Below are 27,129 nucleotides of genomic sequence, written 5' to 3'. Positions count from 1 at the left end.
TCTTTTAACGGAGTTTCTGTGATCCAACTTGTCACAGTGGTGCAGCGAGGAGGGTCTGTGCACAGCTGATTGCTTTGAGATATTTGTAGTGATTTTAAGTGAGTTTTGCGTGTGGTGGCGGGAGAACAGACAAAGTGGTTACTGGTTTGTTATTTTCTGTTTGCTTATTTCGGGGAAGGGAATAGAGACAGTAAAATCAGCAATATGAGTGAGAGTGAGACTCAGAAAAAGCCAGAACTGCACAGATTGCAAATGGCTGAGAAAGAAAATGAACATAAAAGACTGATGGAATTAAAACAAATGGAAATTAATGCAGAAGCAGCCAGGGACAAAAGAGCCCCGGAGTTAAGAGACAGAGAAGTGCAGGCCCAGATTGAGGCCCAGAAGCATGAACTGGCTGTTATGGAGTGGAAGAGCCAAAACCTGCAGCTGCTGGCTCCACTTCGACAAAAATCCATGAATGGGAGTGACTGTGTCCACAGTGTGATGAATCCAGTGATATTGCTGAATATTTCATCACCTTTGAGAGACTGCATCCTCCATCCCTGAAGATCAAAAGATGACCACATTGAGAGCAAAATTGACTAGAAGAGTTCTGGACATATTCAATAAGATGCCTATTTATGATGCTTCAAACTATGGTAAATTTAAGGAACTGGTTTTGAAACAGTTTCAGATGACACCTGAAACCTGCAGGGTTAAATTCAGGAGTTTGAAGAGGGGATCTGGATTGAGTAATGTGGCTTATGTAAATGAAATGAGAGATTTGGTAGATAAGTGGGTGAGGGGAAAAGGCATTACAAGCTTTGAAGGAATCTGTGATTTGGTTACTCAGGAATAATTCCTGAATATGTGCAGTGATGATATAAAACAGTATTTGTGGGAGAAAAATGTGGGGGATTTGTGGATGCAGTGTGGGGGGATTGGCTGAGTTTGCAGACTCTTACGAGCAGTCAAAAGCTGCAAGTAAACATAAACCACTGGCAGAGGGGTACAGGATTGGGGGAAAGCAGAATCACCGTTTTACCCCTGGGAGAAAGGAGGCTGGACATTTACCACCCCATACCCCTGTTATTTGTCCCAAATCTCCTGTACAAGCAGAGGAGCCCCAGAGGTGCTATCATTGTAAGTCCACTGAGCACCTGAGGAATAATTGTCCTTGGCTGAGAGGGAACAGGCAGCAGGTAACACATGAAGCTGCTGATTCACAGAGACAGGCTGTTGCCTCTTTCCACACAGGATTTGTAAAGGTTATGTGACAAAGCTCTGTCCTTGTCTCCGTGGTTCCTGTGTTTCCTGGTGGATTTCGCTAGCCTCGGGCTTACTGTGACCCTCCACAAAGACCTTCTCTCTCTAGAAGCAAGGGTCACAGCTTACTGAGCCATTTTCATCATAAGCCTGCAAGGGAGGTGAGGAGAAGCAACCCTCCCTTGCACAGTCTCTGTTGTCTCCCAGTCTCAGTGATTAATCGGGGAAGGGTGGGTGGGGTGAAGTCACATGTTTGTAGCAAGCAAGCATGTCTGGCTCAAACCAGGAAGGGCATTGAAGTCCCAAGCTGCCAGGGAAAGCGGGTTCAGAGGTAGTGTCAGCACATCAGTTAGCAGTCCCAAAGGGATTTCTGTGATCCAACCCATCACACCTATCGTCTTCATTTGACTTCCAGGCCTTGTTCAACTCTCCCATTCACTGAAAGGGCCATCCACTTCTCCTGATCTTCACCAATCCGTCACTTATCTCTCTCTTGCTGACTTCCCCCTCTCCGACCATCACATGGTATCTTTGAACACCGTCCATGAGCCTCCCCCACCCCAAAAAACCCTGTCACTCAGTCTTTCTGTGACTTCAAGTTTATCAGTGTTTTGACTTCTCATCTGCTCTCAGCCCTCTCCTCTCTTTTTGCCTTTCTCTTCCCCTTCCTCCATCGATATGATTGTTGATTCTCTCCATTTCACACTCGTTTATTTCCTACACCCTTTACTCTTTGCTCCTCTCTCTCATCTCAAGGTCTGCCCTGCAACCCCCTACCCTGGCTCATCACCAAAATCCATTTCCTCTGTCCCTATTCTTTTGCTGCAGAGAATCTCTGATGGAAATCCCATGACCACCCTGACTTTCCTCCATTACAAATTTGTTCTCTCGTCTTTCATTTAGGACACCTTAAAACAAACAAACAAACAAACAAACAAAAAAAACCCCAATCAGATTCTAAAAGAAACAGAACTTTATTAGAAGGAAAAAAGGTAAAAGAAGCACTTCCGTAAAATTAGAATGGAAGATAATCTTACAGGGCAATCAGATTAAAAAACACAGAGGATTTCCCTCGGGGCCAAACTGTAAAGTTACAAAAAGAAAACCAGGAATACGCCTTCCTCTCAGCACAGAGAAAATCAGAAGCCAAAACAAAAATAAGCTAACACATTCCCTTGCTAGTACTTACTAATTCTAATGGAGTTGGATTGCTTGTTTCCTTGATCTGTGTCCGGCAAGCACACAGAAGAGACAGACCAAAACTTTTCCCCCTTCCCCTGCCAGATTTGAAAGTATTTTGTCCCCTTATTGGTCCTTTTGGTCAGGTGCCAGCCAGGTTACCTGAGCTTCTTAACCGTTTACAGGTAAAAGGAGTTTGTGCCTCAGGCCAGGAGGGATTTTATAGTAACTGTATACAGGAAGGTTGTTACCCTTCCCTTTATATTGATGACACTCCCTGACACAGATGCAGAAATTTCTCATTTTCTCTTCCTCTCTAATCTCTCCACTTGCCCCAGTGGCCTCATGCATCTTATCTCCTGATATACCTTATGCCCTCTTTTATCTTCATCCCTTACTTTCTCCTTAATTTCTCACTTTCCTCTAGCTCTTTTCCCTCACAATACAAAACTTGCTTTTGTCTCATCCATCTTAAATCCTTGAACCCACTTGCCTGTCTAACTACTGCCCCGCTTTCATTTCTATGTTAATTGAGAACACTGTCTACAACTGCTGTCTGGAGTTCCTCTCTTCCATTTCCATCCTAGACTCTCTTCAGTCTTGCTTCCACCCCTTCCACTCAACTGAAACTGCTTTTGTAAAAGTCTCTGTTGACCTCATCCTAGCCAAAGCTTGGAAACGTTACTCCTCCATCTTCATACTTCATAACCTGTAAGCCGCCTTCAACACAGTTGACCATGCTCTGCTTCTAGAAATCTTATTCTCCCTTGGCTTCTGTGACTGTGTCTTCTCCTGGTTCTCCTACCTCTCTAATCACTCCTTCTGCATGTCCTTTGGAGGATCTCCAATATATCCCCTCCATCTTTCTATGGGAGTTCCATAGGGCTATGTCCTTGGTCTCTTTGTCTGGATAATCTCATCCATGAACATAAATTCAGCTGCCATCTCTATGCTGATGATTCACAGATCTTGGTGTCAACTCCAGACCTATGTCCTTCTGTCCAAACTAAAATCTCAGCCTGCCTGTCTGATGTTTCCTCATGTATACGTAGTTGTCAGGTCAAGATCAGCATAACTAAAACAGAACTCTTAATCTCCCTCTGTCCCCCTAAGGCAGGGGTGGGCAAACTTTTTGACCCAAGGGCCACATCTGGGTATGGAAATTGTATGGCAGGCCATGAATACCCACAAAATTGGGGATTGGAGTGCAGGAGGGGGTGAGGGCTCTGGCTGGGGGTACCATCTCTGTGGTGCAGGAAGGTAGGATTGAGGGATTCGGAGGGGGATCAGGGCTTGGGCACGGGGTTGGGGTGATGGAGGGGGTTAGGGGTGCAAGCTCTGGGTGGCACTTACCTCAAGCAGCTCCATAAGCAGCGGCATGTTGCCCCTCCGGCTCCTGCGTGGAGGCAAGGCCAGGCAGCTCTGCGTGCTGCCCTATCCACAGGCACTGCACCTTGACAAATGAAGTCTTTCCTATTCATACCTATTCAGTATGTTGCTGCAAAGATCATTTTCCTGGCTTTCGCTTTGAAAATGTCATCCCTCTCTTTGTATTCCTCCACTGATTCCCTCTTCTTTAGTGTATCAAACACGAGCTACTTGTCTTCACTTTCAAGGCCTTTCCCAGTCTACCTCCACCTGACTTACACTCTCTCATTCAGTATAGAAAAGTTGACTCCCATTTCAGGTTGGCCCATGATGTCAGCCTCTATGCCCATTTGTTAAATTTTCAAACAGGCTCATTTGTTCTTTCGTCCTTCAAATCCTTCCTTCAAACTCTACTTTTCCGTGGTACCTACAAAAAAAATTTACAACAGTTTGGTTGCTGGTGTGCTGAGAACACAGCCTATCATGCTGTCTAATATTGTCTCATTATTTCTTTGTATTCCCTGTCTGTCTGTATCCATTTGTTGTCTCTTGTCTTGTACGTAGATTGTAAGCTATTCTGGGACTGGTTTTTTGTGTTTGTGCAGTACCTACAACAATGGGATTGTGGTCTATGATTAGGGCTCCTAGCTGCTATGATAATAAAAATAATAAATAACAATATGCTATTGTAAGGAAGCATGTGGGATGATGTTTAAATCTTAATGGGTGAATTAAAATAAATTTTAAGTATTTTTTTCAACAGATATATTTCTCTTAAAGTAAAACACTTACACATTTTGTTTTTTGGAGAGAACTTGGACATGAGGAATTTTCAGGTTATTTGTGTGTGCTGGGAAAGTATTCTCTAATGATAATCCATAATTATTTTATGTTTGTTTAGTTTAATTTTAACAAGTTGAAATTTTGGGGAGTTGGATTGAAAACTAGAAAGAGTTTAGTGTACAGTTATTGTAACGAAAATTGAAACTGGTAGATCTAATCTTATGCTTGTTAAATCTTATATCAAGATATAATGTGACCTTTTTTCTTGTTTCAGATATTTGGTTTTCAGGCAGGATTGACCTCTTTGGATGTTAGAGGATCGTACTGCTTACCTACTCCAATTATCCCCTCTTTTAGTACTGCTATTTATGGCAAACTGCTTAAGTTTCCCAAATGTTGGTGAGTATTAAACTTACAATATGAAACAGTAACAGGTAATCTTTCAGTTCATTTTTGTGTTATACTTATTGACATAGGTTAAAGATAAAGGGAATTTTATTGAGTATAGTACCATATTTGCCTCTAGGCCTTTGTGTTTCTTGTAGAATATATTATCATATAAAGTCTGTTGTCCACAATAAAATTTAGGTGAGGATGTAGCTGTTAATTAGTGTTGTAGGGCCTTTTTTTGTTTGAATGAACTAAAGGAACAAGCTACAAAAGCCTATAGCAAATGTTTTGCTTTTAAAATGGAAGTCTTATGGACCAGTTCTTTGAGTGCTGGTCCCTTTTGTGTATTTCACACATGGGATATGCATGTGCACCATTCACCTGAGATTAAAGATTTCTAGCAAAGTGTCCATTGATCTGTGCCCATACAGTTGTTCCCCTCGTACTCCAAACCAAGGGCATAGGGAGCAGTATGGATCAGCCCCTCTCCAGTTCTTTCTTGTTGCTGCGTGGCCGGAGTTGGAATCCTGTGTCTGTAGATGTCTAAGTGGGTCACTTTAGTCAGGCGGTCCAGCTGGTGACTCTTTTTGCTTCATCTTCTGGCAGCCTTCGGAATCTGTGTCAACAAAGAATAGTCAGCATTGACTCCCACAAGGACTATGGACTTTATAGGAGTGACCCTAGATTTGACCTCAGCAAGGGTCTGCCTACCTACAGAAATATTCAAGACCATGAACAATTTGATAAGACAAGTCTCTTTCAGACCACACACTCTGTCAAGGCTTTTCCTGCAAGGCTACACGGCATCGTGTACTTGCATAACAGTGTTTGCCAGACTTCACCTACGTTGCCTACAAGCCTGACTCTGGTCCATTTACCCAGCAAACAGAGACCACATAAACACCAGAATAACAATAGTCACCTTGCCTCGTGGATGAACCCGGAACAAGTACATGTGGGAATTCTTTTTGTGTCACAGAGGCATCCCTTATTGGGCAGCCCACCTAGACAATCACACCACACAAGTAATTTGGACCGTGTGAGGCCAGAATACACATGAACCTCTGAGAACTGAGAGCAGGCCATTAGCCTGCAACGTATTCCTCCCACTAGGATCCTACCATGTTCAAATAATGTCAGACAGCATGACAGCTCTCTTTTACATAAACAAGTTGGAGCAAAATCCCTTCTCTGAAGCACTGAATTTATGGAATTGGTTCATCAGAAACCACATAACTGTCTTGGCTGAATGCCTGCCAGGTGCACAGGATTCTCTAGAAGACAATCTCAGCAGGCACTTCTCCACAGAGAATGAGTGGGAGATATACAATTTTTTCCTGAATGATACACGCAATGGGGAACACCTTCTTGGGATCTGTTCTCATCCCAAATGAATATGTAGTAAACCATTTACTGCTCCAGGGCAGCTCTTGGCAATGTCTTCAGGGGCAACGCCCTTCTGTTATCCGGGACAGGTCAGCTCACATATGTCTTTCCTCCCATCCATCTGCTACCACAAGTTCTGTGGAAGATTTGCTATGACAGAGCTCAGGTCATTCTTATAGCAGCCAGCTGACCCATACAGTTCTGGTTTCTGGACCTTCTGCAAAGTCAGCCCGTCCTTCCATCAGTATCCATCACTCCCCAGATTTACTAACTCAGAAGAACGGAAAGATCAGACATTCCAACCCAGCCGCCCTTTTTGATCTGGTATTCCCAGGGGCAACAGACCTAGAATGTTCATGCTCATGTAGTCTTTCCTCAATCAAAGTTGGAAAGATTTGACCGGAAAATCTTTTCTGACTAAATAGAGGCATTTCTCTATCTAGGCTCAACATAATCAGTTATCTCCAGACTGTGCAGATATCCTTGCTATTTTAGATTATCTTCTGTCCTTGAAAACATCAAGGCTTTCCACTAGTTACTTGCAGATCCATCTAGCAGCCATCAGTGCCTTCCCTCTAGTAGAGGGATATTCTGTTTTTACTCACCCAACAATCATTAGATTCCTGAAGTTCCTTATTAGGGCATTCCCACTGGTGGTGCAATCTGCACCGCAATGGAACCTGAACCTTGTGCTGTCAGTATTTACTAGACTACCATTTGAACCACTGGCCGCATGTTCTATGACTCACCTTTCCATGAAGATTGCCTTTTGAGTTGCCATCACATCAGCCAGAACAGTGAGTGAACTGGGAACACCTGATCCGCCATATGCTATTTTTAATACGCCTTCCCCCTGAAATTCATTCCTGAAGTAATTTCTGAGTTTCACATAAATCAGTCTGTCTTGTATTCTTCCCAAAACTTCATGCTTCTGATGAGAGAAGATTTCACTCTCTTGGCATCAGATGAGCTCTGGCATTCTACCTGCAAAGGACAAAACCAGTAAGAAAATCACAAAGACTGTTTATCGCTACAGTGGGACAGTTACGGGGGCAAACATTATCTGCTCAGTGACACTCTAAGTGGATCTCTGGCTGCATCATTCTGTGTTACCAGTTAGTATATATTCCTTCCCTGGATGGGGTAAGAGTCCATTCCACTAGGGCACAAGCAGCCTCAAGAGCATCTCTTCAAGAGGTATATGTAGGGCGGCCACCTGGAGCTCCATCCATACATTCATGAAGCATTACACATTAGTTCAAGCTGCCTCTGGAGAAATGTAGGATCTGCAATATTACAACCACCTATATCAACTGTATCCTTGCTCCTCCCCTCCTGTTTAAATATTGCTTATCAGTCACCCACATGTAGAATACACATAGGGACCAGCACTCGAAGAAGAAATGGAGGTTAATTACATGTAACTGGAGGTTCTTCTTCGAGTGCTGTCCCTTGTGGGTGCTACACTCTAGGTGTCGGTGCGTCCCGGCGCCATTGATCGGAGATTTTCGGTAGCAGTGCCTGGTAGGGACACACGTGCTCAGTTGGTATCTCAGTTGGTTATCTTCTTGGAATCTTCCTGAGCGTGTGCGTCCCGCACCCTCCTCAGTTCCTTCTCAGCCATCCTCGGCTGAAGATGGGACTCAGGGCAGTGCTACTTTTCTTTCCTGGTCTCTGTAGGAAACAGTAACAAAGAACATAGAAATAGTTATTAGTTACATCCCAGTTGTTTCCCTTCCTTTAGCATAGTTACATAGTTAGTTACTTAGTTAAACAAACAAACAATGTTTTCGCTTCAGGCTTGTCTCCCCCTGAGACACTCTCCCCTGCCATTTCTAATTCACAATGCCAGGGGCTTCAGGATTCAAAAAGTGTGTTTCCTGTCAGAACTCCGTGCCATGGTCGGATGGGCACTCACGTTGTGTGAAGTTAAACCCATTCCCACACGCTCCCCGGCCAGATCCGAACCAGTTGGGAGCATTGCTTCACCCTCTCTGGAGCAGAGGCAAGAAGGGTAGGATGAAGTCTCTCAAAGGAGAGACTTTAACAAGGGTAAAGGGTCTCCAGCGAGATCCTTGCCTTCTGTGCTGACAGCACCAAAGGCAGGCGCCTCCATCTTCTCTGATGTCTCAGCTGGAGCTCCTGCAGAGCGCAGAGGCCGATACCCGACCTCCCGCATCGGGAAGGTTTCTGCTGCACAGTAAATAGATGCGCTGTAGACAGGGCGCTCTACCCCGGTGCCAAGAAGAACGTCTGCACCGAGCCTACCTCCCACCCCGGCACCAGCAGCGGACCCCCTGCAGGGCACTTCCAAGCGCTCCGCGGCACCACTGACACTTTCACTTGATAACGCGCTAAAGCACAGAGCAGGCTTAGCACAGCCCAGGGCGCAGGAGCAACAGTTTCTCACTCACTGTGACCTCACAGTGCCACCTGAGCCTAACTCCCTGCTCCTGGATAAACAGGGCTCACTTTTTGAACAGCCGCTCTCCCCACCTGAACTGGCTACCTTTACTGACAGCGAACTCGATATACATCAGCAGGCGGAATTCTCCTCACCTGCCTCTCCTCCTCCACCGGAACCTCTTCCACATCAGGTCATGGCTCACAGCCACCAGCCTCAGTTTCCCTACTTTGCCCCCCCGTGGGCGGCACCTGGGTTCTCCTACCCTATGCCTTGGCCTCAGTGGTGCCCCTGGCCACATCCTCCTACCACTCATCTTCAGACCTCTTCCACCAAACCTCTACCTCCTTCTATGCCTCCATCTCCAGCTCCATCCACTTCTAGAGTACCTGAACCCCCTCCTGAGAATGTGAGCTATGCACCATATCCTGACTCAACGACCCCTAACTCTCCATCAGCTCCAGACGGAGCCCTCTTCTCTCCGCCTCCTCAGAATGTTGACGACTGTAATTGAATTGTATTGTAAACAATTTCAAGAACTTTTCAGGAGGGTGGCACTCAGTGAAAACATCCCCTTAGAAGAGGTTCAGGAGACAACACAGACTCCTCAGAATCCTTCAACCATCTGTGCCCTCAGAGATCGCGCTCTCCATAAACGAAGCACTCCTGGAACCAGCTGACACACACTGGCAAACTCCAGCTTCTTTATTACCAACTTGCAAAAAGGCCGAACGTAAATACTATGTTCCTGCTAAGGACGCTGACTTTCTATTTTCTCATCCACAACCGAACTCTCTTGTCATGGATGCAGTCGCACAAAGGATGAAACAGCCACAATATTGGCCCATCCTGCAAGACGAGGACCTTAAATACCTTCACACCTTGGGTTGCAAGGTTTATTCGTCGTCCACTCTACAATTCAGAATTGTGAACTATTCTGCCCTCCTCACCAGCTATGACTTCGATAATTACAATAAACTTTTTGAATTTGCCTCCTACATTCCAGAGGATAGGAGAGCAGACTTGAAATCAATCCTGAATGAGGGCCAACTGATTTTCAGAACAGGCCTACAAGCATCTCTTGACACGGCGGACGCTGCAGCCCGTACTACTGCAACTGCTGTGGTTATGCGCAGATCTTCGTGGCTCTCTGCATCCAGCATCCCTAAAGATCTGCAGACCAAAGTGGAGGACCTCCCCTTTGATAAAGATAAACTTTTTTTCCCACAAAAATGGATGAACTCCTTCATGCCATGAAAGATTCTAGAGCGACACTGTGCATCCTGGGCATTCACCCATCTCTTCCCAGGAGACCATGACAATCAATCCTACCAAAGACCACGCACACAACAGTATTATCGGCCTCAACCCAAACCATACGACATAACTAGGAATCGTGCTAGACCCCCTAAGCGCGGACAAAATCAAGCTCAAGCAACCACCTCCCATCCATCGGGGAATAAACAACAATTTTGAAATGTTGGTCTAGGGTCTGCACGACCACCCCTTGATTCCACCGCATACTTGCCCATTTGGCCACCGCCTCCAGAGATGGAGATATTGAGTGGGGGCTGCTATGGGGAAGTGGCCCAGGGAATTGTACACGTCCTATTTCCAAAAGTTAGCTACCATAGCTGCTACTATTAGGATCCCTGGGTTGGAGCCCGGAGTAGAGGGCAGGTTCCCCACTCCCTTCCCCGAGTGATTCAGCTTCAGATGCCCAATTCGGGGCCTCAGTACTTTCATCTGTGTCAGACTGAACTCTGAAGTTCCAGACTCCAGCGGTGGGTACTGCTTGGGAGTCACCTACAGTGGAGCACCAATAGGACACTACACGAAGAAGTAACCTTGTGCAGTTAAGCCTGCAGCGTTCGGAGGATGTGGTTCAGACCTGAGTCTGTGTTTGTAGCATGGACACGGTGGGGGAATAGTTTGTTAACCTTGTGCAGTAACGATGGTTCTTCGAGATGTGTCTCCCTGTGGGTGCTCCCTTCTGCTTCAGAGTTCTACTGGTTGACTCTGTGATAGAGAAGGAACTGAGGGAGAACTGCTCCTGCATGCTGACTAGCCTTGTGGCAGGTGGGGAGCCACACATTCTCGGGCGGCACGGACTGCTACTGAAATTTTCTGATCGACAGCACAGTGCGTGCACACACACCTACTGTGGAGCATCATAGGAGGACACATCTTGAAGAAACATCATTACTGCACAAGGTGAGTAACTTCTTCCCATTTTTTCTTGAAAGAATACCAAGAGTTGATGTCAACTGACACATTTAATGTGTTTAACTGAAGAGCTCTGTTCTCACTTCAATCAGAATCAACCAAACTCAGGGTTTGAAACAAAGTAGGGAAATAATCTACAACCTAGCTCCACCAATTAGGTCTTGTGTTTAAAATCGGATGCTGTAGAAAAAATTATTTTTGTTTTTAAAAAATATTTTCAATTAAATATGACATTTTGCATGTCATAGTAGAAATATTTCAGGGTTTTCCCTTTGGTTCTAAATATAATATACATATTTTTACTTATATTGAATGTAAGTCTTCTCCTTGAGAAATATTATTAAAAAAGAAGCAGAAATCATAGTGAAGAAAAGTGAGCATGTTAGAAATACTGTCCTCATATTTAATATTTTATATGCATTAATGAAAAAAATGTATTTTTGTCCTATTTATGAACTATGCAAATAGACTAGATTTATATATAATGCTACACTGGAATATACTAAGTTGTTTACTACTGATAGCTGCACTATGTTATCTTAATGGATAATAATATTTTAACACAGTCAGTACACCACCAGGTGGTGGTAGATTAATTTTTGTTGGTCATATTTTTCATTGATACTTCACAAAAACACCTAATACTTTATGTGAAATAGTGTGCTGATCTTTCATTTTGCTGATGAAATACTGACTTTATTATGGTAATTTAGAAGTGATGTAAATTGTCAACACTGGTGAAGAGTACTTTAGTTGTTAAGATTAGGAAAAACAAACTTTTTTCACTCAACGTTAGTTGGTTGTACTTGTTAACAAGTATTAGCTTGTAAAAATGAATTAGATGTTTAAAACCTAAATATAAATTTTGGTTTTACATTATTTTGAAAAGTTCGTGTACATGTGCAAAATGAAATTTTAAAATGATCTAATTCTTTTAAAGATGTCGGCGATGAAAATCTGTCAGTAGGCAAGCTACCTATTAGTGTTTAACAATGTATGTCTCTGTGCATATTATGCCTTCTTCTATCTTTTTTTTTTTTTTCATTTGTAGACTGTAGGTTACTTTATGTGATGTAACATGATAAATTCCCCAGGCAGAAAAAACAACTCAATAGACCATCAACAAAAAAGAAAACTCATAATTTAAACAAAAAAAAGTGCTGTCTTAAAATGAGAAAATATATATCAACATTTGGGAATAGGATTTATAACCTGAATAGCATCTATAGCTTACTACATTTCTAAATTATTTTAATAGTGAGTTTGATCATTTGTTTTCAGGGTATAATGCTTTTGTAGATTTTTAAAAAATATAAATGTATTTCACAATGTTAAGATAAAACTAACTTATGCAAACAATTTATCTAAACCAAGCAACGCCAATTTGAGGGTAATAAAGTAGAAAAAATAAATGAGTACAGCAGCAGCCTGCTTAAATGAAGTGTAGTTTGAAGTGAATAAAACTCCAGATGAAATGCATCAAATAGCACTTGAACTAAATCGAAATCAGCATGAGGACTGAGAGCTCATTGAAGTCATGCACTGAGTGAGAATTAGTCTGGTAGAATAACCTGGTAATGTCATTAAGCTTCAACTCATTTTTTTTCCCTTCAAAATTATACCACCTGCTTTATGTGGATTTTTAGATTTCACATTCCAGAATTTCTTAAAGTACACACATCTGATGCTACATATGTTCTTCTATTTCTTGGGAGAAAATATATACCACAGACCAGAGCTTTTAAAAAGAAAGACATTTTATGAACTGTTATGGAATCCCTTAGGTAGTATGTTTTCAGTTAGCAGCGAAAATCTCAACTTTATTTCTGACATAAATCAGCAGAATAGCTTTCATTTTTCTTGTTTCAAAATAAAAATTCCGAACTGTACACTAACTATATACAATATATCCTATATTTTGCTATATTTACATTTTTAAAGTGTAGTGGAGAAACCTAGGTAACATTTGATAAATGAAAGTAAATTAGTTTTCCCCCCATCTCCCATAAAGATGCTGGCAACTATTTTTATCATTTAAACAAGTCATATTTGTTTTTGTTTACTACTTTGGTGTTTTAATACAAATGAATACATCGGCTTAATGCCAAGAGATTTGCTCAGAGCAATTAGTTCAGTGTGTTTCTGACTATATTTTAAATTCCTGTATATGTAACTTATTTTAAAATTAAAGTTAAAAATATCATTTGTGTCGTTCACAGTGGCAGTAACCTACAAAATACAATGTTAATATTTGTGTTTTACAACTAATTCATGTAGTGTTGCATGCTAGCCTATTAAACAGCTTTCAAACCTTCTAGGCAGACGTTTAAAAGCAACTAAAAAATTAGCAGAATATGGCTTGAAAGACCTACTGACTAATAATACTACTTAATGCAAAACAGAAATCTTGAGAGGAATTAACTGTTTTTTCATTTTTCTTTTGGCTAGAATTTATTTTTCAGCAGATGAGGTAATTGGGTGTAGGGCAGTTTAGTATTGTAACACAGTATCACCAGTAGAGTAGCACTTTGTTGTTCTGTAGATGAATATTTGTTAAGGTTCCTGTGGTACCAAAGATTAGATTCCTAAGAGAATTCTGTTTTTTGTTTTAAATATTTGGGCTGATACACAAATGTTTCATCTATATGTTTTATGAGGTAGATTTTGATCCAGCTCATATGTCATTTATATCATTATTTTCTCCTCTGCACATTCCCATGCTTAGGATGCACCATCAGTGCAGCCTGGACTAATGCAAACGGCATGAAGCAGTGTCAGTTGGAATGTCCTCAAACTGCCTGTTTACTCCCCTGGGAAATCTGAATGTCTGGAGGGCGAGAACATAAAAGAGGACAGGTTGAATGAGCTACCTCAGTTCCTTCCAGCTGTGGTAGTAAGTGGACGAGGAGCTTCCCTGGGTTCACAGACTCAGTCTTTTTTGGAACATTTGTTTCAGTTCATTCACTATATTTTAGTTACATCTAATTAGTGCAGTCCAGGTTAGTGTTAGTTTAGTGTTGTGTTTCATGTATTTCTTCTTTTGTCTGAGAGGATTGTGTTGCCCTGGCATGGGTCCTTGGTTCTGCTAAGGAGGAACAAAAAGCAAAGAAACTGTGATTCAAGAGTTCTGCCTCTGCCCCTGCTGTGTTCTTTTCCTTGGACACCAATGCGTGGTGCGTGGCCTGCTGGGGGGAAGCCATTCCTCCAGACATTGTTACACCCTTTATCCCAAGGGCTAAAAAAGAATGACAAAATAGACTCTAAGTAGTGCTGCTTCAGGAAACCTTAACAACAAAGCCGCCTGATTCTGAGGGACAGGGTTTCATAAATGCTTGGAGACCTGCTTCAGTTCCAAATCCCGAGGCAGATAAGGTTGCTTTGCCAATGCAAACCCTATAAAGTAAGGACATAAAAGGATATGTCTATACAGCAAGTTAGTTTGTGATAAGATGGGTTGCTCCAGGAGATTTGCACTAATTGTCCATGTGGACCCTGCTGTTGCAGACTAAAAGTTCTGTAGTGTGCTTTGCATACTGCTTCAGTAGGTACTAATACTCTGTATAGACAAGCCCTATATACAGGATATATCTCTTAAACGTACCCAGATGTACCACACAGTACATTTCCAGTGCTTGACCCAGAATCCTCTCAATGAACTTCCTTCTGTCTTTAAGGAAACAATATGATCTCATGTCTCCCCCTTAAGCACGCTCAATCTGTGCGCATATGTCAACTCAAAGTCTTTGCTGATGTTGCTAAGGTTTGTAATTAAGGTTGTAGAAAAGGGTATTATGCATAATACATCAGGGAAGAAGTGGATCTACTTTGCTTGTATCCTGTCTGGAGCTCTAGTTCTGAGGGTATCATGTTCAAGAAGCTCAGTAGGACCTGGGAGCATGTGTTAATACAGTTGGAATGTTAAAGAAATTAAGGAATAAGCATATGACAAGTTCTGTTGCACAGCTTCTCTCCTCATTTGTCACTAATGGGTTAATGCCCTGCACCTGTGCAAATCAGAGGTAGTCCAATGTTGTTGCTGGGAGACTCCTGAACTAAGCCTCGCCTTGCTGCTTGGGCCACCAGATTTTCTGCCTCTGTTGATGGAACAAATTGCCAGTTCAATTTGTCTCAGTCATTTTGTTTTATAACTTTATTTTGTATTTGTTTTTATGCTGTAGTGATTTATAATTTTCCTTCTGCTTCCTTCTCCTGGATTGGGTATTAGGCAGCCTGGTGGTTTTGACCACCCGGATCTGTTACTACAGTGCTTCTGTTCTGGGCTTCCTCTGTCCCCACTCATGCATGGCAGAGCAGTCCTGCAAACTCCAGGCTAACTCTAAGCAGTGTTCCCTGTGGGAGGCAACATTTACAGGCTCTATAGAAGGCAAATTATATTCTGGCTGTTCACAGCCAGATGACCTTGCACTGCCAGTGCACGGAGCTCTGATGGACTGGCATGTTGGGTTCTGTCCCTGTCCTGAGAAGCCATGACTACAACACAGAGAAGCCTGATCAGGAGCTTCTTATGATTTGGGAGAGAGTGTCTAAGGATGCGGCAGACACTATCCAGCCAGCTCAAGGAACAAATCCTACAACAGACCTGGACCAGAGGGGAAAAATCCTTGAAGGGGATCAAAAACCCAACCCCCAGACACTGCAGTGGGTCCTCAGCTCCCTGGGGAAAGAAGTAGGGCTGCTACACAACTCCCTTTCCTTCTCACTGTACATCAGGGAATTCTCATGGTCAGGTGTAAGTCTTGCAAACCGTAGAGACTCTGGGTCCCAGAAAAGTAAAAGCAGCCATCACCTTGGTAGTGCAATAATTAGTGTGATTAATGAGCAAGTGGGGTGAAAACCAGTGGTTAACCCCCTTCTCCTTTACCTAAGGGAGTGTTTGTTGGGGCCTCTCGTACACAGAGGGTATGTCTACATTACAAATAAAAACCCATGGCATTGAGTCTCAGGGCCCAGGTCAGTTGACTTGGGCTCCCAGGGCTTGGGCTCTTAGGCTTAAAAATAGCAGTGTCAGTGTTTGGACTCAGACTGGAGCCTGGACTCTGAAACCTCTCAAATCTCGGATGGAGCCCAGTCTCCAGCGCAAGCTTAAACATCTGCCTTGCGATTTTTAAACCCAACAGCTTGAGCCTGAGTCATCTGACTTGAACTCTGAGACTCGATGCTGTGGGTTTTTCTTTGCGGTCTAGACGTACCCCAGAGAAGGTCTTGCAGTGCTCTGTACCAAGCTCACCATCCCCTCCCACCCTGCAGCATGTCTGGGAATGCAGAGGATTCTGTCACTGTCCTGTGAAACTCTTCCTCAGGTTGCAGTGTAATGGGAATTGTGCCTGTCTGGCTTTCAACCCGGGGACTTTTGCTCTACCAGCAAATGGGGCTCAGTTTCAGGCAGCAGAAGAATGGGATTTGTGCCTTCTGGTCATCATCCATAAACCCTTGTTTTGTCAGGGAAAGGGTCTCAGAGTCTGAAAAGCGGAAAGTGGTCTCTCTCTCCTCCTCTTTCCCTCGTCACAGACTGGCTCCATGTAAAATGTAAATAATCGGTGACCAGAACAGAGGCACACAAGGATTCTACTTCCCAGAAACCTGCATCATCATGGCATTACTGGGGAGGAGGGCAGGGGATGTGGAGATAAATCCCTTCTCATGTTCAATATGATCCTGATTAAAGCCCTGAGTGCAAGTAGGTGACTTTGACTGTACTTACTTGGGTGCTAGACATCCTGGGAGAGCAAGCAGGCAGGCTTTTAGGCTCCTAGGGCATTTAGCAAGCATCTTCTACAGTTGAGGTATTTGCATGTTACCACAATGGTAAAAATTTGCAAAGGTCCTAAACTTTTTTGCATCAAGGCATTTCCTAGCAGTGGTCATATTTACCAAATTATCTTCAGTGACTAGGATTGCTGGTGTCATTCTTCGGTTTCTTCCTCTGAGTGGGTTTCTTAAAATGTGCCTGCAGAATTTCCTTCTGACGACATGGAATCAATCACACACCTGATGGAATGCAAAATTAGATGTTATTCTCATATCGCATCCAATCATCCCTTTGTGGGCAGCTAAGTACAAACACGCTGACTACCAACCCAGTATTCACTCCAGACCCTGCATTATCGGTATAGAAGCAAGGATGAGTAGCATACTTGGAAGAAAGTTCCCAACATCTGAGAGTACATATCCATTTAGTTTATTCATGTCTGAAGCCACAACTATGGCCCCTAAGGTAGGTCGGTGGCCAGTACCAGCTGCTTCAGTGGAAGGTGCCAAGAAACTATGTTGCTCACTGGGGAAGTCTCCTTTTACTTCCCTTTAGAGATTGGCTTATGATTGAGGCACGAATGTTTATAGCCCTTCCAAAACTAATGAGTAACCAAAGTTCAGTTTTTTCTCTGGAAATGGGAATAATGTCCTGGGCAGAGGAGAATCTGCCAGCTTTCAAAGCAGTTCACACAAAGGATATAGAAAAGGGAAAATTTGAAGTTGTCATCCTATTCTTCCACTAACCTAGAAGGGACTTTGAATTTGCTAGACAGCCAAGGAACCCATTCTGGCACTTAAAGGTTATACCTATAGGAAAGTACATAGGAGGAATGGTGATGCAATATTTTGATTAGTGCATAAACCCCCTTATTTTTCCCCCTAAAGTCAAAGGTGGGCTTCTCTTGCATGTCATGGATGGGTTGCAGGAACATTTCTGCAATAAATGTTTTCTCAGGGTAAGCCTGTAGAATTTACAATATACTAGGGCTATCAAGCGATTTAAAAAATTGCGATTAATCACACTGTTAAACAATAATAGAGTACCATTATTTAAATATTTTTGGATTTTTTCTACATTTTCAAATAGATTTCAATTACAACATAGAATACAAAGTATAGAGTGCTCACTTTATTTTTGATTACAAGTATTTGCACTGTAAAAAACGCAAAATAATTAGTATTTTTCAATTCACCTAATACAAGTACTGTAGTGCAAGCTCTTTATCATGAAAGTTGAACTTACAAATGTAGAATTATATACAAAATAACTGCATTCAAAAATAAAAATGTAAAATTTTAGAGCCTGTAAGTCCACTCAGTCCTCCTTCTTGTTCAGCCAATCGCTCAAACAAACAAGTTTGTTTACATTTGCAGAAGATAGTGCTGCACGCTTCTTGTTTACAATGTCACCTGAAAGTTAGAACAGGCGTTTGCATGGCACTGTTGTAGCCGGCATTGTAAGATATTTACAGGCCATGTGCGCTAAAGATTCATATGTCCCTTCGTACCTCAACCACCATTCTGGGGGACATGTGTCCATGTTGATGACTGATTCTGCTTGATAACAATTCAAAGTAGTGCCGATCGACACATGTTCATTTTCATTATCTGAGTCAGATGCCACCAGCAGAAGGTTGATTTGGGGTTCTGTAGTTTCCTCATTGGAGTGTTGCCCTTTTAAGACTTCTGAAAGCATGCTCCATACTGTGTCCCTCTCAGATTTTGGAAGGCCCTTCAGATTCTTAAACCTTGGGTCAAGTGCTGTAGCTATCTTTAGAAATCTCATGTTGGTACATTCTTTGCGTTTTGTCAAATCTTTAATGAAAGTGTTCTTAAAATGAACAACATGTGCTGGGTCATCATCTGAGACTGCTATAACGTGAAATATATGGCAGAATGCATGTAAAACAGAGCAAGGGATATACAATTCTCCCCAAAGGAGTTCAGTCAGAAATTTTATTAACACATTTTTTTTAACGAGTATCATCAGCATGGAAGCATGCCCTCTGGAATGATGGCTGAAGCATGAAGGGGCATATGAATGTTTAGCACATCTGGCACGTTAAATACCTTGCAATGCCGGCTACAAAAGTCCCATGCAAATGCCTGTTCTCACTTTCTGGTGACACTGTAAATAAGAAGAGGGCAGCATTATCTCCTGTAAATGTAAACAAACTTGTTTGTCTTAGCAATTGGCTGAACAAGAAGTAGGACTGTAGGATCGAAAGTTTTACATTGGTTTGTTTTTGAGTACAGTTATGTAACAAAAAAATCTACATTTGCAAATTGCACTTTCATGATGAAGAGATTGCACTACATTACTTGTATGAGGTGAATTAAAAATATTATTTCTATTGATCATTTTTACAGTGCAAATATTTATACTAAAAAATAATATACACGTTGATTTCCATTACAACACAAAATACAATTTTTATGAAAATGTAGAAAAACATCCAACATATTTAATAAATTTCAGTTGGCATTCTATTTTATAACAGTGCAATTAAAACTGCGATTAATCATTAATTTTTTAAATTGCAATTAATTTTATTGTTAATCATGTGAGTTAACTGCAATTAATCAACAGCCCTACACTGTACATATATTGTAAGCTTTGTCTCCCATCTCATCATTTATGTTGTGTACGTATTCTTTAAAAAATTCATTATAAATCTGTCGTCAGTTTACCAGTCAGTTAAGAAGGGATGGAAGGCAAAATTACATGAGAAGTTTTGAAAGTTCTGAATCCAAGCTGGTTTTGACATTTTTTATACTATTTTAAATGCCTTGGATTTTCATTACTATGTAATTCAGAAACATCTCAACCAATTTCTCTCAAACTTACTCCCCCAACAACACCCACGCACTCTATTTTCTGGCTTGAAATGAAGCATGAGAATTTACAGCCATTTGTTTTTGTTTGTTTGACGAAGTCAGGGAAACAGAGTTGTGAAGATAGGGAATTGTTCCTTTCCTGAATGTTTAAAATGGCGCAAAGATTCCCAAATAAGGTGTTCAGTAGAACAGTAAACATTCTGTAAGAAACAAGGATCTAGGAAACCTATTTGCCTAACATTGTTTTGGTATTTCTTTTGTAAGTCAAAGAATTTGCAAATGTTTGTATGAAGATGTATTTTAGAATTATTTTTTAATATGAGGTGGTATTAACTTTTATAAGAATTTAGGTAAAGTACATAATAGTTATATAAGACAAAGCACATTCTAGTGGCTAAAGAACAGGACAGAAAGACTGGCTATCTGGGTTATTTATATGCATTAAATATAACTTCAGAACTTTGCCCACTTTTTTCTTTTTCAGATAAGGTGGTTTCCAATTGGCTGAAGCACAAGTGTGTTCTTCAGTCAATCTTTTAAGGTGTGCAGTTGCATATGCAAAAACTGAATGGATGAAATCCGGGTCTCACTGAAGTCAATATCAGGATTTCAACCTCTTTTTCTAGTTACTTATGGAATTACATCTTGCTGAGTGCTTAAAATGCATTCTTTGCAGTCTCCAATATACTGAAGTCATTTGGCTTAACAGAAATGAAGTTGTTATACTGGAATACTGTGTCAGACTGAAAGGCTCTTGCTTTGAAAAGTATATCAGTTATGTTCCAATATGTATTTTCCATAAATGTCTTGGCTTTGATTTTGCATTTATGTTACAGCGGGAGAATGTTATTCTGTGACATTTTATTATACTGACAGTATCTTTTAAAATGTGTCTGTATCTGATTATTTTGATGGTCTTGAGACTCACCAGGGTTTGTGGAACTATTTAATGTTTAAATAATAGTAACAAGACACTTTCAAAGTTAGTAGGCCAAAACTAAACCCAACTTTTTTTTTCCCCTTAAATGTCTGCAAAATCTTTTTGTGTCTAGAAACTGCTTTCAAAGATTTTAGTATTTTTTAGGAAGCATTATATGGTGACAAACCCAGGGCCATTGCATTTAAATCTAAAATATAGTTTTCACTAAGGGCTAGCGTAGCTGTTGGAGAGAAATGGAACACATTTACTAGTATACAATTATTTACATTTAATACAAACAAGACATTTTGAATAGTACCTGAAATACTTGAAAATATTTTTAAACGAAGTTATTAAGTAATGGGACTGCTAATATAATCCTTGTTTTATAGCCTTCACGCTTTTTTTTGCTGCTTACACAATGCATATTCTTGGAACTTGAACATGAACTGTAACATCTCCATCAGTTCAATGTTTCAGCTGGACTTTGACATTCCTCCCCCTCCCCACTACTCTTTTTATTCTTTCTCCTCAGATCTTTTCTAGTGATGATTTCATAGGCTCAGTCTACACTAGAAAAGGTTTGCTGGTGTATGGCATATGCAAAATGTGGAGATGGAGTTTATGCTGGCAAAAGAGTTTCCCACCATAGTTCATGATAGTTTCCAAAGCGAAATAAACTATATCAGTGAAAGCACTTCTATACTTGTAGAACTGCTTTTATATTAGGGTTATACTGATATAGAATTGTAAAAAGAAAAATCTCACCCCGATCAACATTATTCTGCTAGCAAAAGTTTCTAATTTAGACTTTGGATTAGTCCGTAGTGTTGGCTAAAGCATTGTGTATCTTGTGAATCTTCAGAAATAGAAATGAAACTAGTGTCGTAGTCCATAGCCAAGTGCCTACCTTAGAAAAAAAAAATCCCATCTATGAGTCCCTTTCAGTCAGCAGCAGTTAATCCTCTGATAATGGTAACCTCATACATGCCAACATCTTTAAAGCAAAAAGCACCAGAGGAGCAAATTTATTTAAATTTGCTTGTTTTGCATACATTTAAATATTGTGACAAAGTTCCTCCTCTACCTTGGTGGGTCTTGTGCTTATTGGCGGATTTGCTCACCTTGGAGATTCACGGCAGCCCGCAGTTTGGCTGTTTTCGTGAACCCGCAGTCCAGGTCAACTCCTCCTGTGTCTGACCAGGAGTTGGGAGGTTTGGGCTGCCCTCTACTCTGGGTTCCAGCCCAGGGCCCTGTGGAATGCAGCTGTCTTGAGTGCCTCCTGGAACAGCTGTGCAACTGATAAAACTCCCTGGACTATTTCCCCATGGCCGCCTCCTCCCAGCACCTTCCTTATCCTCACCATAGGACCTTCCTCCTGGTGTCTGATAATGCATGTACTCTTCAGTCCTCCAACAGTATGCGTTCTCACTCTCAGCTCCTAGCACCTCTTGCTCCCACCTCCATACACGCGCACCACAAACTGAAGTGAGCTCCTTTTTAAACCCAGGTGCCCTGATTAACCTGCCTTAATTGATTCGAACAGCTTCTTGATTGGCTGCAGGTGTTCTAATCAGCCTGTCTGTCTTAATGGTCTCCAGAAGGTTCCTGATTATTCTGGAACCTTTCCTGTTACCTTACCCAGGGAAAAGGGATCTACTTAACCTTGGACTAATATATCTGCCTTCTATTACTCTCCTGTAGCCATCCGGCCCGACCCTGTCACATATTCCCCCCCCACACACACACACTCAACACTATGGGGTTGGGCAGCTTGGGATGTCAGGCAGTGTACTCATGACAAGCCATCTGCATTGCCATGGTGGCTTCCAGCCCGGTGTTGTATGGTGAATTGGAAAGGTTGTAGGGACAGGAACCATCTGGTCACCCTTGCATTCTTCTCTTTATTTCGCTGCATCCACTGGAGGGGTGCATGGTCGGTCACAAAGGTAAACCGTTGTCCCAGAAGGTAATAACATAGTGTTTCCATGGCCCATTTCACAACTAGGCACTCTTTCAACCACGGCATACTTCTGCACTCTCGGGAGGAGTTTCTTGCTGAGGTAGAGGATTGGCTGTTCTTCATCTCCGACCATCTGCGATAGGACAGCTCCCAATCCTACTTCAGATGCATCTGTTTGTAAAATGAATTCTTTGTTGAAGTCTGGGGCTATAAGCTCGGGGTTACTGCAGAGGGCTGTCCGTAGATCCATGAATGCTTTCTCTGCGGCATCTGTCCACTTCACCATGTCTGGACCCCGGGCTTTTATCAGGTCTGTCAGGGGACTCGCTCTGGTAGCAAAATGGGGAATAAATCGTCGGTGGTACCCCACTACACCCAGAAGTGCCCGGACTTGCTTTTTCCGATTCGGCCGGGGCCAATTTTGGATAGCCTCTAGTTTGTTTAGTTGGGGCTTGACCATGCCCCTTCCTACAATGTAGCCGAGGTATTTAGCCTTGGCTAGCCCTGTAGCACACTTGGCTGGGTTGGCTGTGAAGCCAGCCCGTCTTAGCGTGTCTAGAACTGCTTCCACCTTTCCTAAGTGGGTTTCCCAGTTGGGGGTGTGAATAATCACATCATCCAGGTATGCCGCTGCATAACTGGTATGGGGCCGTAGGAGCTTGTCCATAAGACGCTGGAAGGTGGCAGCTGCCCCATGCAGTCCAAAAGGAAGAACAATATATTGAAACGGACCCTCTGGGGTAGAGAATGCCGTCTTTTCTTTCGCATCTTTGGGAAGGGGAATCTGTCAGTATCCCTTTGTTAAATCAAGGGTGGTCAAAAATTGGGCATTGCCCAGGCGGTCATAGAATCATAGAATATCAGGGTTGGAAAGGACCTCAGGAGGTCATCTAGTCCAACCCCCTGCTCAAAGCAGGACCAATCTCCAACTAAATCATCCCTGCCACGGCTTTGTCAAGCCTGACCTTAAAAACTTCTAAGGAAGGAGATTCCACCACCTCCCTAGGTAACGCATTCCAGTGTTTCACCACCCTCCTAGTGAAAAAGTTTTTCCTAATATCCAACCTAAACCTCCCCCACTGCAACTTGAGACCATTACTCCTTGTTCTGTCATCAGTTACCACTGAGAACAGTCTAGATCCATCCTCTTTGGAACCCCCTTTCAGGTAGTTGAAATCAGCTATCAATTCCCCCTCTTTCTTCTCTTCCGCAGACTACACAATCCCAGTTTCCTCAGCCTCTCCTCATAAGTCATGTGTTCCAGTCCCCTAATCATTTTTGTTGCCCTCCGCTGGACTTTTTCCAATTTTTCCACATCCTTCTTGTAGTGCGGGGCCCAAAACTGGACACAGTACTCCAGATGAGGCCTCACCAATGTCGAATAGAGGGGAACGATCACGTCCCTCGATCTGCTGGCAGTGCCCCTACTTATACATCCCAAAATGCCATTGGCCACCTTGGCAGCAGGGGCACACTGTTGACTCATATCCAGCTTCTTATACACTGTAACCCCTAGGTCCTTTTCAGCAGAACTGCTGCCTAGCCATTCGGTCCCTAGTCAGTAGCGGTACATGGGATTCTTCCATCCTAAGTTCAGGACTCTGCAGTTGTCCTTGTTGAACCTCATCAGATTTCTTTTGGCCCAATCCTCTAATTTGTCTAGGTCCCTCTGTATCCTATCCCTACCCTCCAGCATATCTACCACTCCTCCCAGTTTAGTGTCATCTGCAAACTTGCTGAGGGTGCAATCCACACCATTCTCCAGATCATTAATGAGTCAACTAACTCATCGATACAGGGTATGGGGTATGCATCAATTTTGGATATCTCATTCAACCAGCGAAAGTCATTACAAAACCTAGTGGTGCCATCGTGTTTGAGCACCAACACAATTGGGCTTGACCAGTGACTTGTGGGACTCTTCGATGACTCCCAGCTCCAACATCCTTTTTACCTCTGCCTTGAGCTCCTCCCTTTTTGCCACTGGGACCTGATAGGGCGTTAAAGTTGCCTTTGCTCCAGAGTCTGTGATAATGTGGTGATAGGCTTCGGTGGTCCGACCTGGTTTGGTTGAAAACACGTCCTGGTATCGGTTGATCATCTCAGTTACCTCCTTCTGGTTTGGTGTCTGATCAGCGGATATCCCGATCTTCTTCTGCATGTTATTTCCCTGGATCGGGGTCTCTTGGGCCACTACACACGCCTCTCGTTGGTGCCAAGGCTTTAAGAGGTTAATGTGATAAATTTGTTCTTGTTTCCGGCATCCTGGCTGCCACACCTTGTAGGTTACTTCCCCCACGGGTTCAACCTCCTCATAGGGCCCCTGCCATTGGGCCAAAAGCTTGCTTTCTGCCATGGGTACCAACACCATCACCCGATCCCCTGGTTGGAACTGTCGGACTTTTGCCTGGCGATTGTAATGGGTTCGTTGGGCCTCCTGCGCCTTTTCCAAATGTTCCCGTACAGTAGGGGTGACCCGGGCTATCCATTCTCACATCTGCAACACATGGTCAATTATATTTCTCCCCTAATTGGGTTCCTCTTTCCAGATTTCTTTTGCGATATCTAGTATGCCGCGGGTGTGGCGTCCGTATAATAATTCAAAGGGGGTGAAAACCCAGTTGAGGCCTGAGGTACCTCCTGGATTGCAAACGTAAGGTAGGGTAGTAGGTTGTCCCAATCCTTCCTGTCCCGACCACCACTTTCCTTATCATTGCCTTGAGGGTTCGGTTAAACCTTTCTACCAGCCCATCGGTCTGCGGATGATAGACTGAAGTTCTCAGGGTATGTATATGGAGCAGTGTACAGAGGTCCTTCATTAGCTTCGATATAAATTGGGTACCTTGGTCTGTTAATATCTCCTTTGGTAACCCCACTCGCGCAAAGATCCCACCAACTCTTTAGCTATCATTTTAGAGGCCGTGTTCCACACGAGGACGGCTTCTGGGTAGCGAGTAGTATAATCCAGAACAAGTATAGATTGGTGGCCCCAGGCTGTCTTCTCCAGGGGTCCCACTAGGTTCATGGCTTTACGCTCGAAGGGGACCTCTGTGATGGGAAGGGGTACTAAAGGTGCCCTCAAGTGGGGATGGGGACTGTGCAGCTGACACTCCGGGCAGGACACACAGTACCTCCACACTTCTTCATGTACTCCGGGCCAGAAGAATTGTCGCAGGACCCGTGCCAGGGTCTTCTCTACCCCGAAATGCCCCCCAAAAAGATGACTATGGGCCAGACTTAATACAGCATTCTGGTGTTTTTGAGATACTAGGATCTGCTGTACCTTCTGCCCCTGTACTGGTGCAACCCAGTATAAGAGATTCTTCTTCATTATGAAGTAGGGTCCTAGTCCCTGGGTTTTCCCTTCCATGGGGACCCCATCTATTTCGGTCACCTCCTTCCTAATGTTGTCGTACCTTGGGTCTTCAGCCTGGTCCCATCCAAAATTTCTTCTGCCAGGGCTAATCTGCCCAAGATTTAAGGGGCCAGTCTCTGTTGCCTCTACTGGTTCAGAGGCGTTAGGGTGTGGGTCCGACTCAGGTGCTTCTCCCTCCTGGGTGGCCTCCTTTTCAGCTGCTCGGGTCCGCCTATCTATGAGAGCGACCCTCTGGCTTTGGGCCAATATTCGGGTTTCCAAGGCCTTAGCTGCCCTTCTTTTCCTTTTTGTCTTTCTACGCTGTCTGGGAGTGGAGAACAAATCTGGGGATATTTCAGAGAAGGCTGGGGGTTGACAGTCTACTGTGGATGCCTCACTACTTTCAGGGCTTCCCCCTTTCTCCAATTTCCATACTGAGAATAAGTCTCCAAACCATGGGAAGTCCCTCCCTATGAGCACTGGGTATGGGAGTTTAGGGACTATACCTGCTGCTACCTCAGTAGTGTTCCCCTGAATCTCGATTTTTACTGGGATGGTGGGGTAATAACCAACTATCCCATGGACGCATGTTATCCCCGTACGCTTAGCCCACAGTAGCTGACTATGCTTCACGAGCTTCCCCGAGACAAGCGTGATAGCACTCCCCGAATCAACCAGTGCTGTGGTCTCTACCCCATTTAGCTTCACTGGTCTGGTGTACATGTGTGGGTTTAGTGAGACCCCCACAAGGTAGATTAGGGAGCATGGTCTACCCAGTTCCCCAGGTTACACTGCATAGGCTCCTCGGCCTTGGGACACTGTGCAGCTATGTGTCCCCACTCCCCACAGGCGTAACATCTGTATGGGGCTCTAGGCGTTCCCCAGTCTCTTGGTTTGGGTAGTCTAACATCACAATCCTCTTCCCCCTCAGTGCTCCGACTCTTTGTGGCTTCTGGTGGGCCTTCAGCCCCTCTCTTTTTCCACCTGGGCTCTCCTCTTTTTCCACCTGAGCTCTAGGGCTTGGTGCTGCTAGTTTAACCTGGGGTGCTTCTTCCTTAACTGGTCGGGTCAGCTCCCTCGGTGTCCTTCACCTTTCTACCTCGTCGTAGGTGGAGGGTTCGTTCTGGCTTACCCAGGCGCGAAGGTCTGGTGGTAGTCCTCTCACGTACTGGTCGATGACAAGAACTTCTAGTATCTCCTGCGGGCTCCAGGACTGAGTTCGTAACCACTTTCATGCCAGATGGATGAGGTCATATAATTGGGGCTCGGGGTTTTCTTTTCCTGGTACCTCCACTCAT

At 43.3% G+C, this 27,129-nt stretch overlaps 1 protein-coding gene across 16 annotated transcripts in view; it reads left to right on the top strand.

Moving 5' to 3' along the window:
* VPS13B (vacuolar protein sorting 13 homolog B) overlaps positions 1-27,129 on the top strand; it is a 921,287-nt gene that overhangs the window by 200,698 nt on the left and 693,460 nt on the right. For 15 of the 16 annotated variants that reach the window (XM_073330465.1, XM_073330462.1, XM_073330464.1 and 12 more), the window contains exon 16: positions 4,853-4,977. In XM_073330465.1, coding sequence (XP_073186566.1) covers positions 4,853-4,977 — 125 coding nt within the window. Of the gene's footprint in view, positions 1-4,852; positions 4,978-20,078; positions 20,845-27,129 lie in introns of those variants that run through there. The other variant, XM_073330477.1, reaches the window with a different exon arrangement.

Source organism: Lepidochelys kempii, chromosome 2, assembly GCF_965140265.1.
Source record: "Lepidochelys kempii isolate rLepKem1 chromosome 2, rLepKem1.hap2, whole genome shotgun sequence".
In the NCBI taxonomy this organism is placed as follows: domain Eukaryota; kingdom Metazoa; phylum Chordata; order Testudines; family Cheloniidae; genus Lepidochelys; species Lepidochelys kempii.
The sequence above is the reverse complement of the archived record's forward strand: the minus strand, read 5'-3'. Positions and strand labels throughout refer to the sequence as shown.